The sequence below is a fragment of the Bos indicus genome, chromosome 14 (genome assembly GCF_029378745.1).
Source record: "Bos indicus isolate NIAB-ARS_2022 breed Sahiwal x Tharparkar chromosome 14, NIAB-ARS_B.indTharparkar_mat_pri_1.0, whole genome shotgun sequence".
NCBI lineage: Eukaryota > Metazoa > Chordata > Mammalia > Artiodactyla > Bovidae > Bos > Bos indicus.
Genome location: NC_091773.1, coordinates 58403794 through 58421616, shown reverse-complemented (window position 1 = coordinate 58421616; position 17823 = coordinate 58403794). Strand labels below are relative to the sequence as shown.

The 17823-nt window shown below is 39.8% G+C and overlaps 1 protein-coding gene across 4 annotated transcripts in view; it reads left to right on the top strand.

Moving 5' to 3' along the window:
* OXR1 (oxidation resistance 1) overlaps positions 1-17823 on the top strand; it is a 557562-nt gene that overhangs the window by 270311 nt on the left and 269428 nt on the right. For all 4 annotated transcript variants that reach the window (XM_070803074.1, XM_070803076.1, XM_070803075.1 and 1 more), the window contains exon 3: positions 9049-9245. In XM_070803074.1, coding sequence (XP_070659175.1) covers positions 9049-9245 — 197 coding nt within the window. The remainder of the gene's footprint in view (positions 1-9048; positions 9246-17823) is intronic.

The following is a 17823-nucleotide window of genomic DNA, read 5'->3' as shown; positions in this document are numbered from 1 at the left end:
GCATTGGAGAAGGAAACGGCAACCCACTCCAGTGTTCTTGCCTGGAGAATCCCAGGGATGGGCGAGCCTGGTGGGCTGCCATCTATAGGGTCGCAAAGAGTCGGACACGACTGAAATTACTTAGCAGCAGCAGCAGTAGAAAGATAATATGCAAATTCTTAATGAATGATCAAAAATATAAAGTAGAACTTCAAATCAAGAAAAGTATTTAATATTAGATTACTTAAAATCAGTAGATCCTGAACTTGAACTCAAATTTTTGATTACAGAGTCCTTGATCTTTTCACTTCTTCATGCCACCACTGAAATTTTTGCATAGGGATGTCAATTTATCAAGACTGCATAGTGTATTTTTAGAAATTACAAGGCTAAATTTAGTGAAAAAAAAATGTTCCAATTTATTATACTGCTGATAATGGAGGTGGAATAATATCCTTTGTCTAAGCTTTGAAGCTACCATGATTGAGTGGGGATGTACTAAATTGATTATTACATCTGCCCCCAAACTGTCCAAAATTAGTTACTTTTTTAGCTTATTTTCATAGACTTTATACCTGAAGTTGCTTGCATTTTTGTATTATCTCTTGTGGCTTTTTCCCATCATGAAACCACTCATTCATTTAACAGTTTATTTATGAAGTGCTTTCTATATGCCAAGAATTATGCTAAGTCCTGGGCTTCCCAGGTGCTAGCAGTAAAGAGCCTGCCTGCCAAGGCAGGAGATATTAAGAGACTTGGGTTTGATCCTTGGGTTGAAAAGATCCCCTGGAGGAAGGCTTGGCAACCCACTCCAGTATTCTTACCTGGAGAATCCCATGGGTAGAGGAGCCTGGCAGGCTGCAGTCCACGGGGTCGCAGAGTCAGACACGACTGGAGTGACTAAGCACCCATGAACGCGTGCTAAGTCCTAGGAGTGAAATGGTGAACAGACGGAATTTCTCTGAATGTAGGAATTCAGTTGATCTGGTGGTAAGCGTCCTGATGAAAAATGCTTCTCTCCAGCCTCTTTTCTCTGGGCTGGTATAAGCATGAAGATATAAATAAACCACCTGGCAGACTTCGAGGATTTGGATATCTTTTTCATGAAGGGTCAATAAGAAAGGCTAACCATTTACTTTAGGGTTTATTGAACTCTGTAGAGGCAGATTGGTTTTGGATTTAATTTCTATTATTTTTGTTATAAATTTAGGTTATCATAGCAATGGATTCATGTATGCTTCTATTTGGTTGATATTGTATACAGCTGGCCTTGCTCTTCACAGATTTGAATTCAGTTGCATCTAATAAGAGAATTTCTAGCAAACCATTTCTACATATCTTTGTACCTTTGATTCAATTCTTGAATTTTTTGTTCTCTGAATCTCCAAGATAGGACAGGATCAACCTCTTAGAATGAATACAGGGCTAAAAAAATCTTATTATAGCAAGGTATCTGGTTTTGCTGTCCCATTAATGGTTCCAATGCCAATCTGCACTCCTGAAGGGTACTTCTGTTGAAACTTTTGCATTGGTTTTGAATTGTAAAAGAACATTGTGTAATTCGTGATCCCGTGTTAATGATATTTTATGTCTTAATCCTTGTTTGTAGGGGCACAAAAATAGTTTGGCTACAGCTGTAACAGAGCAGGCTGTAATCGGCATACTCTATACCCCAAGGGATTGTTTTCTTGTTTTAATGCATAGGTTTCCAATCTGTCATTTCTTCTTGTTGGATTTCTGAATCTGCTTGTTTTTTGCTGGTTTTGTGGTTTGTTCTTAGCTGCTGATTTTTAGTCAAACTGTACAAGGGGTAACAAAAGCCCTTAATTTTGCAGTGTGAAAATTCTTCAGGCATTTGCTCTCAAAAGCTCTTTTTCAGTGACTTGACATTTTTGCAGTACACAGTATCCAACTTGGAAAATCTGCATTCTCAGCAGCTTTACTACTTCAAAAAATATCCTTGCATTAGCTCTTTTAGGAAGCAAGGAGACAGCTTTGCTAACAGTAATGAGTTGTGCAAATGACAGATGGTCGTCTTGTTGGAAATGACTGGAAAGGACTACAAGCCTTGAGTCTTTGGGCACAGCCATTCACATGTATCCATGTATGTGTGTGTACATGTACGTTTGCTTAAGTATAGACCAAGTGAATTGGGAAAAGAGTGATTTTGTATAGCTACTGCTGTGTACTACAGAGTTCTGTGGAGTTTTACAATGTGCTTTCATTAACATTAACACATTTTCTGTTCACAATAACTCTCGTGGGTCAAGTAGGCATATAGTGTGAACACCACCATTATGAGTAAGAAAATAGAGACCCAGTCAAAGTTCTTGTCCAAAGTTACATGGCTGGTGAATGTTAGAGCTGAAATTTTTCTCTATCTCCTAATTCTAAAGTGTGGCTTTTTAGTCCAAATATCCTGATTGGATTCCAGCTTCCCTAAGTTTTAGCCTCCCAACCAAACTTTTCCTATGACCTAGGGAATATTCCCATTATACTATAGTAGGTTTTCCCAATGGTTTCTATTATTGCTATGGGCATCCTAATACTATATAATAAATGATAATATGAGGTTAATTTTTTTCTCAGATAGCTACAGAGCTCAGGAACATATCCGATTAATTATCATGAAGGTACAATTTAAATTCTACTTGATGGGAGAGAAGTAATTCCAGTTAAGAACCCAAGTTAAATGAAAATATTTTTTCTTACATACATAAATCATACCAGAGTTTAGTTCAGGCTTAAGGTAGAGTTCTATCATGCAGTATTCAACCAAGTTAACAAAACTATTAAAAGATGAAAAGCATAACAGACAAAGAAAGATGAAAAGTACTGCTTGGTTATGACTTAAAGGGAAGATGATGGAAGAGTGGAGATGATGGGAAGGTGCAAATCCCTCAGTGTGAGATGGAAAGGAAAGGTAAGACCAGAAGAATACGACAGGTAATAAATCAGGGTAATAAGGGCCAGATATGAAGAAGCTTAGAGCAAGCTTCTCCTTGGTGAAAGCTGTTGAAATAGAGGATTGACCCACATCTTGGGGAGAAGTCCTGTGTGATGAGCAGCTTAAAGCCATTCACTCACTTTTGGCACAAGCTCTGGGCTCCAGGATGTCCATTAAGCCCTTAGCCAAAATATTCATGAATTCTATTCCATTATCTTGAAATGAGTGAAAGATTTCTTATGTTTCTATTAAAGTCAACATAAGTTCCTTCCTTCTGCGTGTGTGTTCAATCATGTCTGACTCTTCGTGATCCCATGGACTGTAGCCTGCCAGGCTCTTCTGTCTGTGGGATTTTCCAGGCAAGAATACTGGAGTGGTTGCCATTTCCTCTTCCAGGGGATCTTCCTGACCCAGGGATTGAACCCGGGTCTCCTGCACTGCAAGAAGATTCTTTACCAACAGAGCTATGGATACCTGTATATGTATGGCTATACTCCAGTATAAAATAAAAAGTTTTTAAAAATTGTGCAGAAGCTGATATCATTTCCTCAGCATCCATAGAAGTTTGAACAAAATTATATCCCCTTAAAGATATTGGAACTTGCATTCCATGCAGGTGCTATGCTAGGTACTGTCCATAGGATATTTACTTAGTCCTCAGAACCTTTCTGGTTCTGTTTTTTGTTTTTTTTTAACTTTTATTTTATTTTTAAACTTTACAATATTGTATTAGTTTTGCCAAATATTGAAATGAATCTGCCACAGGTATACCCGTCCCATTTTATAGATGAAGAAACTGAGTCTCAGAAAAATGTCCAACCTTGTTACCATAAGGATTTGCCTGCTGGCTCAGATGGTAAAGCATCTGCCTACAGTGCAGGAGACCTGGGTTTGATCCCTGGGTTGGGAAGATCCTCTGGAAAAGGAAATGTCAACCCACTCCAGTACTTTTGCCTGGAAAATCCTATGAACAGAGGAGAATGGTAGGCTACAGTCCATGAGGTCACAAAGAGTCGGACACAAATGAGTGACTTCACTCACTCACTTTGTTACCACGATGAAAGAAGGCATTGGAATACATGTTTGGAGGAGTAGGAATAATCCTTGTTTGTTCACAAGAACATAGGAACAAGAAAAGGCAAAGATGATGAAACACAAGGGGGTCTGCCCGTTGAAGCCCTACCAAGGGGGAAACGCCTCTTTTTATTCAGTTCCTTTCCCCCTTCTAAGAAGTCGACAGTTATTTTTCCTTTGGTAATGCAAGGCTCATTAAACAAAGATCCTCTTGGTATCTATTGAGAGATCTTTTTGTCTCTAGTTGTAGTGTTTCATTTATTACTCCCATACACCTAAGTAGGCCATTATGCTATATTTACATTTGTTTAACTCGTTTAATTAAGAACATTGTTAAAAATTTACAAAGACTTCCCCTTTCATGAAATATGGAAATTGAAGGTAGCATTTAGCAGGTTTCCTTGTCAACCACAGTAGTCATTTTTAGGATCCTTAAAGGAGTAATTCGGTTACCCACACAGTTCTCCTTTCTAAGATCATGCAAATAGAAGCCTTTCCTTAAGCAAGCCCACAAATGTGCTAGCAGCATTCCAGACTCCAGCGACAACAGTGGAAACATGTCACCTTCAAGTTTTTATTGGGACGAGTGTCTGGTGGGAAAGAGCAGAAAGAAGAGGGAAAATACAGAAAATATAGACTGCTTGCCTTTGTCCTTTGCGTATTCCAGGGGCTATAAAAGGAGTTGTAGAGTACTTAGGTATTTGAAGTGATGGAGAGTTTCATTAATTAAGTATCAAGCCCTTTATCAAATATTTAAGATTCATTGCTGATGTCCTCCAGTGTGAGACATAAATTTAGCAACTCTGATCAGTTCTAAAACAGGCCAGCATAAAATGTAAGCAGTTTCTGGTGATAAAATAGTTTGCTCTGTGGACTGAAGATAAAACTTGTCACATTTACATTTTGAAAAGAATCTTTCCTGAGAACTAAAGAGCAGTTGGGCTTCCCGGGTGACTCAGTGGTAAAGAATCTGCCTGCTAATGCAGGAGACGTGGGTTTGATACCTGTGTTGGGAAGATCCCCTAGAGAAGGAAATGACAACCCGTTCCAGTATTCTTGCCTTGAAAATTTCATGGACAGAGGAGTCTGGCGGGCTATAGTCCATGGGGTTGCAAAGAATTGGAAACAGCTGAGTGACAGAGCATGCACACAGGCAAAGAGCAGTTGGATTTCTTTCAGTAAAATGTAGCACCTTTCCTTTCAAGTCCTACTCCTTCGTACCGTCTCTCCCCACCCTACCCCTCCCCCAAAAAAAAACTTGCTTTATGCTGAAACTTGTTTGATCTCGAAACAAAGTTTGTAAAAGGCACTATAGAAAATTAACATTTCTATAGGTGAAAATGGTCAAATATTGGTGATTTCTTAGAGTTTTTAGGGTTTAATATATTTTTAGTGTAGTCTACATCTTTGTGTGCCTAACTGTGCTTCTCTGGAAAACCATGTTGGAACAAATCCAAGTTGTTGCCTCGATGACCTTCACCTTGTTTCTTAACGTATTAATCTAATGCTGCTCACAGTACTACTGTAACTTTCAGCTACAGTGCATAAACTTCAGACTCGGACAAGAATGATGATGTTGGAGGACCACGGCATTAATAAGTACATAATCCTGTGCAAAGTAAACCCCTGTTTGCTCAAGTATGTGGTACTCTAAGTGATTTTTGGTATTGACTCCTTGAAGGTCATTGCATGCAGCTTGCTTAATTTGGAGATACAGCTTTCAACCTGATTTCAGCAAAGCAAACAAAGTGTTTTAATATACAGTCATCATGACCTGCCTCCTTGGATCGACCCTCTCCTGGCCTCATTCTTAAATGACCTTGAAGCTCTATATAATCTGTCCTCTTTCTCCTGCACCCCATCTTGTTGATGGAGGGCATCTTGTTGACCCCATCTTGTTGACCTCATCTCCTGCTTCTCTCCTGCAGTCACTTTGTTCCTCTAATGCAGAAAAACAAGTTCCCCATTTGCTGAAATACTTCTCCCCAAATTTCTCACAGCTTCTCCCTTCATGTCTCTTCTCAGAAGTCTGATGGTCTGAGAGCCCTCCATTGGCTCTCCTTTATGTAACAATATGCTTGGCCACTTTTGTTGGCTATCCCTTTTACTCTGTTTTAATCACAGCATTTCTCACCACCTGATTTGTTATATATCGGTTTGTTTTGTTACTTATTACTTGTCTTCCTCCATGAGAATGAGGATTCCACGATGGCAGATATTTTGCCTCTTTGTGTTCGCTGTGTGTTCCTGATCCCCTCAATATTAGCTGATGCAAAGTAGCCTTTCAAGGAATGAATGAATAGCCCCTTTCAGTTCACGGAAAGCAGGGGGACGAGGTCCAGCCAACCCAGTGAGGAAAGGGTTCTTCTTTAGATTCACTCTACTCTGGCCCTCTTTGGGAGGCTAGAGGCAAGACTTTCATTCTGTTTCTTTTTACTTGCTGCTTTGGGGCAAGCAGCTATTCAGTAACTATATATAATCTTAATTTTAAATGAATAAGTTAAAAATTTAGCCAATTTCCAGTGGAAGCTCTATTGGAGTGTACTGTATACTCAGAAAAGATGCAGAAACCGTAGATGTGAGATTTTCACAAAGTAAACACATCCTGGTATCCAGAACCCAGATCAGGAAACAGAACAGTCCCAGAGTCCCAGAAAGCCATTCCTGTCTCTGTCCGTGTAATGTGTGTGTGCTCCGTTGCTCAGTCATGTCCAACTCTTTGCAACCCCATGGCCAGGCTCTCCTGTCCATGGGATTTTCCAGGCAAGAATACTGGACTGGGTTGCCGTTTCCTTCTCCAGGTGATCTTCCCTATCCAGAGATCAAACCTGTGTCTCTTGTACCTCCTGCATTCGCTGGTGGATTCTTTCACACTGCACCACTTGAAAAGCCCGTGAATGTAATAACTCCCCACTATCCACACTTTTAATAGCAGAGAGAGTTTGATAGTTCTATCTGAACTTCATATAAACTGAATTCCATAGCATGAGCCTTTCTCTGTCTGCCTCCTTTTGCTCACGTTATTTTTATGAGACCCATCCGTGTCATTACAAGCAGGTGTAGTTCTTTCATTTCAGGAGCTGTATAAAATTCCATTTTATAAGTATTATCACAACCCATTTACCCATTTCTACTGTTGGTAGGCATTTGGGCTGTTTTTGATATTTATGTATTCATAAATAGTGCTTCTATGAATATTCCTGATTGGCCTTTTGGTGAATATGTCTATATTTGTGTAGCATAAATACTAAGAATATAATGAGTGACGCAAAAGATGCATGCCTTCAGCTAAGATTGTGGCAGGAATTTGCCCAGAGTGGTCTCCACTGTCAATGTCCCGGAATTCCAATTGCTCCTTATCACTACACTTCATGTCACGTCTTTGACATTTTAGCCAGTCTGGTGGTTCTGTTTTGAGTGTGAAGTGATCTTAATTTATATGTCTCATGACTAGTGCTGTCTAGCACTTGTTAATATACTTGTTGGCAATTTTCATAAAGCAAGTCAATTTTCATGAATATTAAGTAGATCACATAGGTAGTATGTAAACCAGTCCATCCTAAAGGAAATCAGTCCTGAATTTTTGTTGGAAGGACTGATGCTGAAGCTGAAACTCCAATACTTTGCTGTCTGATGCGAAGAACTGACTCATTTGAAAAGACACCAATGCTGGGAAAGATTGAGGACAAGACGAGAAGGGGGCAACAGAGGATGAGATGGTTGGATGGCATCACCGACTCCATGGACATGAATCTGAGTAAGCTCTGAGTGTTGGTGATGGACAGGGAAGCCTGGCGTGCTGCAGTCCATGGGGTTGCAGAGTCAGATTTGACTGAGCAACTGAACTGAACTGAACTGAAATATAGCAGATATGCTACAGGTGATAATTAAATGACTAAATTTGAATAAGCACTGCTTTCATTAAAGAATCTTTTAATAATTGGCATATTCTATTCCTTTAACAAAGATTTTTCTCTGATAAATTCAATTTAATAAAGACTTGTTGAGAGCTCATTATGAATAACCTCCCATGCAGAATGGTGTCAGGCCACCAAGGTCTGTGTCATAGAAAGTGTCCAAGAGAAGGCCACATGTAAGCCAAGTGTAGAAGCAGGAGCAGGGTCTGACCAGTGGGGAAGAAAGTGAAGCTAATACACTGGAAAAGCTTGACTAAAACCTGGAGGTGTGAAATTTTATGAAACTTTTAGGAAGTTGCAAATGTGCAGGTGTGATTACCATAACTGATAAAACTGTCAACTAGTTTTCTGTAGGGAATTAAGGCTTGAAAAATGACACTTAACATTAGCCTCCAAAAGTACCAAGCACGGGTATGCTGGGCTTAGGGTTCAGTTACGTTACAAATATCAGGTTGTGTAGCTTGAAGTATTTGAATTTCAGGCATATCACTTACCAATTATTTTTACACCAAGAAAAATGTTCTCATGCTCTCGTGGGCTTTTGCTTTTCCTATTAGACCTATGTCCGTTCTCTAAAGTTTAGGAGGAGCAGTAGTATACTTACTGTCATTAAGAGTATCTGGAGAAACAGTATAAACTCTGTAATTTTTCCAGCTAAGATGCTGTTACCAATGAAACAGAATAGCACTGGCAGCCTCTAGTTATACAGATAAACATTTCATTATTCTTCTGGGGGTTGCAATTATTTGTTTCTAACTAATGTTTTACTGTGACATTAAAAAATACTCTGCTCAAAACTTCAAGCGATTCCTCAGTGCATTGTGTTTGTCTGAAACCAGATTTTAGTTTGCTATTCGAACAGTTAAAGTCCTTTATCACCTTACATTTGAATGTATTTTAATGAAATGTTCTGATTAGAAGATCCCCTCCCCTCAACTGGTTTCAAAAATATTTGAAGGATTTAAAATACTGTAGGGAAGATCTGTAATTTCTGAATAAACCTTGTTCTATTTCAAGGCCAAATGTAACTCAGTTGTTGACAAAAATTATGATGGAGATAAATGTGAAAAAAAAAAAATGTGTCTCTCTCTGGAGTCAGGAGTTATCACATGTGGTATGCTCTACCTGTAGGTTGAAGAAAAAGTCCCAGTCGGTGGATATTACTGCTCCAGGGTTCAACCCTTTGGCTGGTGCAGGAAAGCAAATGCCACAAGCCAGTAAGCCCCCGGCACCCAAGACACCCATCATTGAAGAAGAACAGAACAACGCAGCAAATTCCCAGAAACATCCTTCCCGAAGAAGTGAGCTGAAGAGGTTCTACACCATTGGTGAGTGCCATGATTTATGCAAATGAGTAGATGACGTCTATTGAATCAGAACCGTGAATGTGAGGGGTTGTGGTTAATGTCCCCTTGTTTATATAATATATATAACTGTTGCTCAGTATCCATGGGGATCGGTCCCAGGACCCCTAAAGAACACCACAGCTGAGGATGCTCAAGTCCTTTATATAAACCAGCATAATATTTGCATAGAACCTACATACATCCTCCCATATACTTTAAATCATCTCGAGATTACTTATAATACCAAATATAATATGCTGCTGCTGCTGCTGCTGCTAAGTCGCTTCAGTCATGTCCGACTCTGTGCGACCCCACAGATGGCAGCCCACCAGGCTCTGCTGTCCCTGGGATTCTCTAGGCAGGAACACTGGAGTGGGTTGCCATTTCCTTCTCCAGTGCATGAAAGTGAAAAGTGAAAGTGAAGTCGCTTAGTAAGTGTCCGACTCTTCCTGACCCCAGGGACTACAGCCTACCAGGCTCCTCTGTCCATGGGATTTTCCAGGCAAGAGTACTGGAGTGGGTTGCCATTGCCTTCTCCGAATAGAATATGAATGCTATGTAAATCGTTCTGGGTGTAAAACAATTGCAAGTTTTTTTTTTTTTTTGGAACTTTCTGAATTTTTCTCCCCAAATATTTTCAATCCTTGTTTGGCTGAATATGTGGATGTGGAACTTGCAGATACAAAGGGGCAACTGTATTTCTGGTGGTTTCCATGGACATTTTCTCATACAGCCTGAACACAGAGTTGGAAAAATACCATAAGCCTCCAGCAAAGTTAAGTAAGAGAGTAGGCCTGAAGACTTTCTATATCCTGCCTAACAGAAGTAACTTACATATAGATATGTGATTTTCTAAGTTTTAAGCTTATGTGCTGATGTTTTCATTTTTTGCCAGTCTTTAGCCAGTGCTGTTTTCTCTGTGGGTTTTGGGTTTTTGTTCTTTTCATTCTCCCTCCAGGCTCTCAAGTGGCTGACCCTGTTCTGTCGGGTTGTTGAGGCGGTGGTTGATGTCAGCCTGTAACTAACAAAGCCACTAAGAAAATAGAAAATTATTACATTCTGAAGAAGGACGAATAATGTTGTAGATCTGTTTTCACCTTGCACATTACATTGGAGAGAGTGAATCACGTCCAGATCCCATTGTATGATAAGATAGTAGGCTAGGGAGAGGGTCTGTCCACATTCAGTTCAGTTCAGTTGCTCAGTCATGTCCGACTCTTTGCAACCCCATGGACTGCAGCACGCCAGGCTTCCCTGTCCGTCACCAACTCCCGGAGCTTGCTCAAACTCATGTCCATCCAAAATTTGCTGTACACCCAGAACTATTTACATAGCATTCATATTATATTCAGTATTATAAGTAACCTATCTACATTGTGTCCCTTTTTTCTCAAGTAGAATAATATCCTATAATTCTGAACTTTAACACCTAAATAAAGTGTTTGAGATAATACAAATAAGTTGTATTGCCCACTTTTATGTACCAGTGTTTGCTTATCATGTCTTTGACCTTGATTTCTACCTCTCAGTAACAATTTTCAGTGTGTGTGGTCTAATTGAGACAAAAGTTGCTAGACGTATATATGGCAGAGGTCATGCATGGGGGAGATGAATTTACCCAAGAAGATGATGGATGCAGCGGTGTTGCTTATTATCTCTTGGAGAGATTTAATCATCACCAAAAACCCTTACAGTAGATGCTGTTGGCTTAATGGTTTTACCAAAGTTACATTAAAGGGCTCATGTTTTACATGGTATCCAATACCCCTGTGCTCCCAACATGGGATGTTTGTATTATTTTTCTCAGATATTTTAGTGTCTCTATCTAGAAATGTAATCATATCAGATTTCGACTCGGATTCCCACACCAGTTTTCTATGTGACTTTGTGCAGTCATTATACTCTGTCTTTGGGTTAAATTACTTCCTTCGCACTTAAAGAGATGCCTCCATGTATGTCTAGTTGTATTCAGGATTTGGCGCCTAAAACCATGCTTTCTCTTCCCATTATGTCTTCTTCCTATATCTGTTCTCAGGTTTCCTCTTTCCAGATGAAGCTATTTGTGTCTTACTTTTTTAATGGGTGTCTTTCAGGATGTCAGTGGTCACCTATAATGAGACTTGATATGAGAGAGGGTAGACAGGAACATATTTCCATTTGTAAAACTTGTAATAGCAGAGTTCTAAAAAGCAATCAGCTGCAAAAGCCCACGGCATTTACATAACTGCCTCTCTCCATTTCCCAGTGTCCTCTCCTTCCGTCTTTCAACATGTCCACAAGCATCTGCTGCTTTTCTGATTTATTAACTAGCTAGGATGACAGTATTTTTCCTTCAGAAAACAAAACTTATCTTACAACTTCAGTATTCCTTAAAGATGAGAACATGAGAGCAAAAAATTGACCAGCTTGATCAAAGGAAATAAAGAGCTAAGCATGGAAAATAAAAGTCTAAATCGTAAGTTTGAATTGCAGAAAGATGAACTGTGTTATTTTAAATAGCCCTGCCACTAGTGAATGGTTAAGTATTGGATTTGCAAGAATTTTATTCATAACTGCTGTCAGTGACATGTCTGTATATTAAAATAGACATAAGAATTATCAACTTTCCTTTTTTGATATCACCCTTCTACTAATTTGGACCTGGAGACATTTTCAAGATTGAAATATTAGCAACCATGTAAATCACCTGTGTTGAAAGATCATTTTGCAGAACAAGTCTATTTAGTATCCCTTAGTAAATGTGTTGGTGATAAACAACAACAATTTTAATTGCCATTTATGAGTAATTCTCAATACCAGGCATAAGTTAAGTTCCTTCAATCTCAGTTGATCTTCACAAGTCTTGTTAAGTACTATAGTCTCTGTTTATGGATGAGAGATAGAACCTTAAAGGAATTAAACAAAAAATTGTGAGCCAGAGATAGCGGACTCTGTGAATGAAATTAACCTTCTCGTGACATTTTAGCATTAGCCTCTGTCACTCAGAATGATACCAACTCCCTCAACAAAGAGGTGAGCCAAAAGAGTTTCTATCGAAAATACAGTAGAGTGATATTTTTACTGCAATCCCTGGATAATTTCACTTAAGTTAACCATGCCAACTAACCCATCCACTGGCCAATATACCCTTTTGTTTAAAGATATTATTCAGTATGGTACATATATACAATGAAATATTGCTTAGTCATAAAGGAATAAAACAGTGCCATTTCCAGAAAAATGGAGAGACCTGGAGACTGTCATGTAGAAAGAAGTAGGTCAGAAAGACAAAAACAGTATTATATAATGTCACTTATATGTGGAATCTAGATAAGTGGTACAGGTGAACTTATTTGCAAAGGAGAAATAGAGACATAGATGTAGAGAGCAAACTTACGGTTACGAAGTGGGGAAGGGAGGGATGATTGAATGGGGAGATTGCGATTGACATATATACTCTACCATGTATAAATCTAGACAGCATATTAAAAAGCAGAGACATTACTTTGCCAACAAAGGTCTGTCTAGTCAAAGCTATGGTTTTTCTAGTAGTCATGTATGGATTTGAGAATTGGACTGTAAAGAAAGATGAGCACCAAAGAATTGATGCTTTTGAACTGTGGTGTTGGAGAAGACTCTTGAGAGTCCCTTGGACTGCAAGGAGATCCAACCAGTCCATCCTAAAGGAAATCAGTCCTGAGTGTTCATTGGAAGGACTGATGTTGAAGCTGAAACTCCAATACATTGGCCACCTGATGGGAAGAACTGACCCTGACGCTGGGAAAAATCAAAGGCAGGAGAAGAAGATGACAGAAGATGAGATGGTTGAATGGCATCACTGACTCAATGGACCTGAGTTTGAGCACGCTCCAGGAGTTAGTGATGGACAGGGAAGCCTGGTGTGCTGCAGTCAATGGGGTCGCAAAGAGTTACACACAACTGACTGACTGAACTGAACTGGTGTATAAAATGCACTTTTCTGGTGGCTCAGCTTATAAAGAACTTGCCTCAGTGCAGGAGACACAAGAGATGGGAGATTGATCCCTGGGTCGGAAGATCCCCTGGAGAAATGGCAACCCGTCCCAGTATTCTTGCCTGGGAAATTCCATGGACAGAGGAGCCTGGTGGGCTACAGTTCATGGGGTCGCAAAGAGTTGGATACGACTGAGTATGCACACACACACACATACACACACACATATGTATAAAATAAATATCTAATGAGAACCTAATATATAGAACAGGTAACTCTGAAAAACTAAAAACTAGGCAACTCTAGGAACTCTAGGAAAACTAAAGAGGGGATTATGTGTATAACTAATTTACTTTTCAGTACAGCAGACACTCACACGATATTGTAAAGCAACTATACTCCAATATAAATTAAAAAAAAAAAAACAAATAAACATAGCTTTCAGTGCCTCAACTTATGACTCACACAACTGGAAAAACCCTCTTGTGGCTAAGTTGACTACTACATTTAAATTTAGCAATGAAATGATTTATGAAAATTCAAGCAATAATTCAGAGAATTTTTAAATTAAAAAAAGAACTTCAATTAAAAATAAATGACATTTTCAAAAAGAGCTAAAACTTTTTTGGAATTATTTAAGTGTCCCTTAGTGGCTGAGTGGCTGCAGTAGCTTTTCTAGAAATTTCTTTTGATCTCTCAGCTTTTATCCCTCATGAACTTGTTTATGGATCTACTTCCTATTGAGAGAACTCTACAAAGAGAAATTAGTGCCTCCTTATGTAGGCAGTAGATTCAGGTCCTTAATTATTCTTAATAGCAGAAATATTTGGAGGAGTAAATGGCAACCCACTCCAGAATTCTTGCCTGGAGAATTCCAGGGACGGGGGAGCCTGGTGGGCTGCCGTCTATGGGGTCACAAAGAGTCAGACACGACTGAAGCGACTTAGCAGCAGCAGCAGAAATATATTAAGCCTATTATAGCAACCAAAACATGGCACAGCATAAATTCATTACTTTTTGTAGGAGAATAATTCATCTTACAAGAAGTGTAATAAAATTTTGTTGTTTTGAAATAAGTAGGGGAAAAGCTTTTCTCTTTCAATGTGAGATATATGAGTCTTTAGCTAGATTGAAACAGTTGTAATCACGGTATCAGGACTATGGCTAAAGAAAGAGCTTTCTCTGTGCTGCTTCTGTCACTAAGTGTACAGTCTTGCACAGTTATTTACCAACACTTGACCTTAACTTTCTCATCTGTACAGTGATAGATTTATAGCAAATTGGTCTTTCTGAGTATTTTTTTTCTCTTGCATTCTTTATTTTACAATTGACCATGTAAAATACTGTATACATTTTCTATTGCAATGAAACAAATTACCATAAACTTAGCTGTTTAAAACAACACCCATTTATTAGTTCATAGTTGTATAGGTCAGAAGTCCACATAGCATGCCTAGGTTCTCTGCTCAGGGTGTATCTACAAGGCTTAACTCAAGGTATTAGCTGGGCTGAGTTCTTGTCTGCAGATTGGTCCAGCTAGGGAAGGATAGACCTCCAACAAAGGGAGTGAATGCTTCCAAGTTCATTCCTTTTGTTGGCAGAATTCAATTCTTCTCCTTTGTAGGACCGAGGTCCCCTTTCCCTTGTTGGCGATCGGCTGAAGCTTCACTCCTAGCTTTCAGAGGCTACTCTCTTCGCGTGTCATGTGGCCTTTTCCATCTTCAAGCCAGTAACTGTGTGTCAGATACTTCCCATGATGCATCTCTGACTTTCTCTCCTGGGGCTTGCAAGAAAGCTTTCTGCCCTTAAAGGGCTTGTGTAGTTAGGTCAGGGCCACAGAGATGATCTCCATGTTTGAAAGTCAACGAAAGCTAATCATGGGAGTGATGTCCATCACCATCACAGGCCTGGGGATCACAGGAAGGGTGAGAGGGGTAAGAAATATTGGGGACTATTTTAGCATTTTGCCTAACACATTTTACACTACTTACCCCATGCACACTCAACCACAACACAGCTGAAAAAAATTTTCAGAAAACATTTCCTTTCTATTCATTATAATTGTTATTTTCTCATGTCTTAAATGCAGTCATTTAAATTTAATGTAGTCATTTAATTTAGCTCACTAAATTGATTGCATGTTCTGTTAAGGAGCTGTGACCTACAACTGGGCTAGATATTTGAAGTTCTTCACATACTTAAAATTCTATGATTATTTTTAAACGAAAGTGCTAATTAGAACTAGAATAATACAACATTAAATTAGTGGACTAGCTCTAATGGCTAAACAGATGAAAAAAGAATAGAATTCTTCCCTACTCTAATTTTTGTTCGTGCTCAATAAAGCCATTTGAGTTTGGCAGTTTATATGAGGAACCTGCATAGCCTTGAAAAACATAATTCCTACTTTAAAAACATGTACAATATCATATATGAAACGAGTCGCCAGTCCAGGTTCGATGCACGATACTGGATGCTTGGGGCTGGTGCACTGGGATGACCCAGAGGGATGGTATGGGGAGGGAGGAGGGAGGAGGGTTCAGGATGGGGAACACATGTATACCTGTGGCGGATTCATTTCGATATATGGCAAAACCAATACAATATTGTAAAGTTAAAAAATAAAATTAAAAAAAAAATTTTTTTTTTAAATGGAAGATGAGGGAATTCCCTGGTGGTCCAGTGGTTAGGGGTCCAAACTTTCACTGCCAAGGTCCTAGATTTGCTTTCTGGTCGGGGATCTACGATCCCGCAAGCCTCGTGCTGTGTCCAAAAAGAAGAAGGGAAAAAAAAAAAACCAGATGGAAGATAAAATCAAATAATAGACTCATTTTTCATAGTCCACGTACTTGCTACCTTTAATCCAGAGAACTACATGCAAGGACTTCTGAAAGAGCTGTAAGGTAGGCGTAGAGGAAGAGAAGAAGGCTAAGCACACAGGACCCCAAAGTGTCCCATCGCTCCCTAAGCTGAGCTTGTACGGTCCAGGTAATATTTGTTCCTTGGTTCAGAGTCTTAAAGCCAAAATTCCAGCATCTGTGACTGTTAGTAAAAGGTGCTCATTTCTTTCCATTCTGAGATTTTCCCCTTGAAAGTTAGGAAGTGCGACAGCTCTTGAATAGATGCTCTGTAATCAGAGTCATTCATTGACACAAAATGCTGATTAATCTCCGATCAGACCTTGCTGTGGGAGGCCTGATAGCAGATGCTGTTCAGAATAAAAAGAGTAAAACAGAGATCTCTGCTTTCAAGGTGTTTACTGTGTGTGTGGTGGCGGGGAGGGGGGGGGGGGAGTTGGGGAGAGGGAGTGTCTGATTAAAGCAGGCACGTCATTGAGTGGAACACAAGACAGATGCCCCCCAGTGCCATGGTGAGGGGTGGGGTGCAGAGGGGAGATGAGAGAGGAGCAGGAAGGGCAGGAGAGGTTCACTCCAAGTGCAGTGGAATCCAAAAGATGGACAAATCACATCAGATTGTAAAAACACAGGGGCTCTTTATTGACTGCATAGATCCAGCCACTCTTCACCACCCTCCACTGTCCTTGCTTATCAGCTGCCTTGCATCTGGCACCTACCTGTCTTCCTTATCTTCTAGTGTTGTCTGTCTGCATACCTAGTGTCACTTCTTATGAGGAGGGAAGGATGCCATAAATTTCACTAATCCCAGCACTTAGTTCAGTGTGAGGCACACAGTAAGTGCTCAATAAACTTTAGGGATGGGACAGAGGAGTGAGAGAGGGGTGCTGGGGGGGGTGGAGGTGACGATCCTTGCCCTTCTCATTGGGGGAAGAGGGAGGAGATCTGTTAAAAGTTCAATTTAAGGAAGAGCTTTGAAAACTCAGCGCACTAGAGAAGGATTGGAACCCCTGCTGTGAGGAGCAGTGAATAAGATCATACAACCTTGATATCTGTTAGAAAATAAAAAGTTTAGAGTTAGCAAAGCCCTCATTTTAATTTTTTTAAATTGCAGCATAATTGATTTATAATGTTGTGATAGTTTCTGTTGTGCAAAGCAACTCAGTTATACATACATTTTTTGGGGGGGGTTCTTTTCTTTTATACTTTATTACAAGATGTAGAATATAGTTCCCTGTGCTATACAGTAGGGCCTTGTTGTTTATTTTAGATATAGTAGTGTGTATCTGTTAATCCCAAATTCCTAATTTATCCCTCCCCCAACCTTTCCCCGTTGGTGAAGGTGAAAGTGAAGTCACTCAGTCGTGTCTGACTCTTTGCAACCCCATGGACTGTAGCCTAGCAGGCTCCTCCATCCATGGGATTTTCCATGCAAGACTACTGGAGTGGGTTGCCATTTCCTTCTCCAGGGGATCTTCCCGACCAGGGATCAAACTGGGCTCCCACACTATAGGCAGATGCTTTACCATCTGAGCCACCAGGGAAGTCTCTTCCGCTTTTTTAACAGTTAGTCTTCTATGGAGAAGGCAATGGCACCCCACTCCAGTACTCTTGCCTGGAAAATCCCATGGACAGAGGAGCCCGGTAGGCTGCAGTCCATGGGGTCGCTAGGAGTCAGACACAACTGAACGACTTCACTTTCACTTTTCACTTTAATGCATTGTAGAAGGAAATGGCAACCCACTCCAGTGTT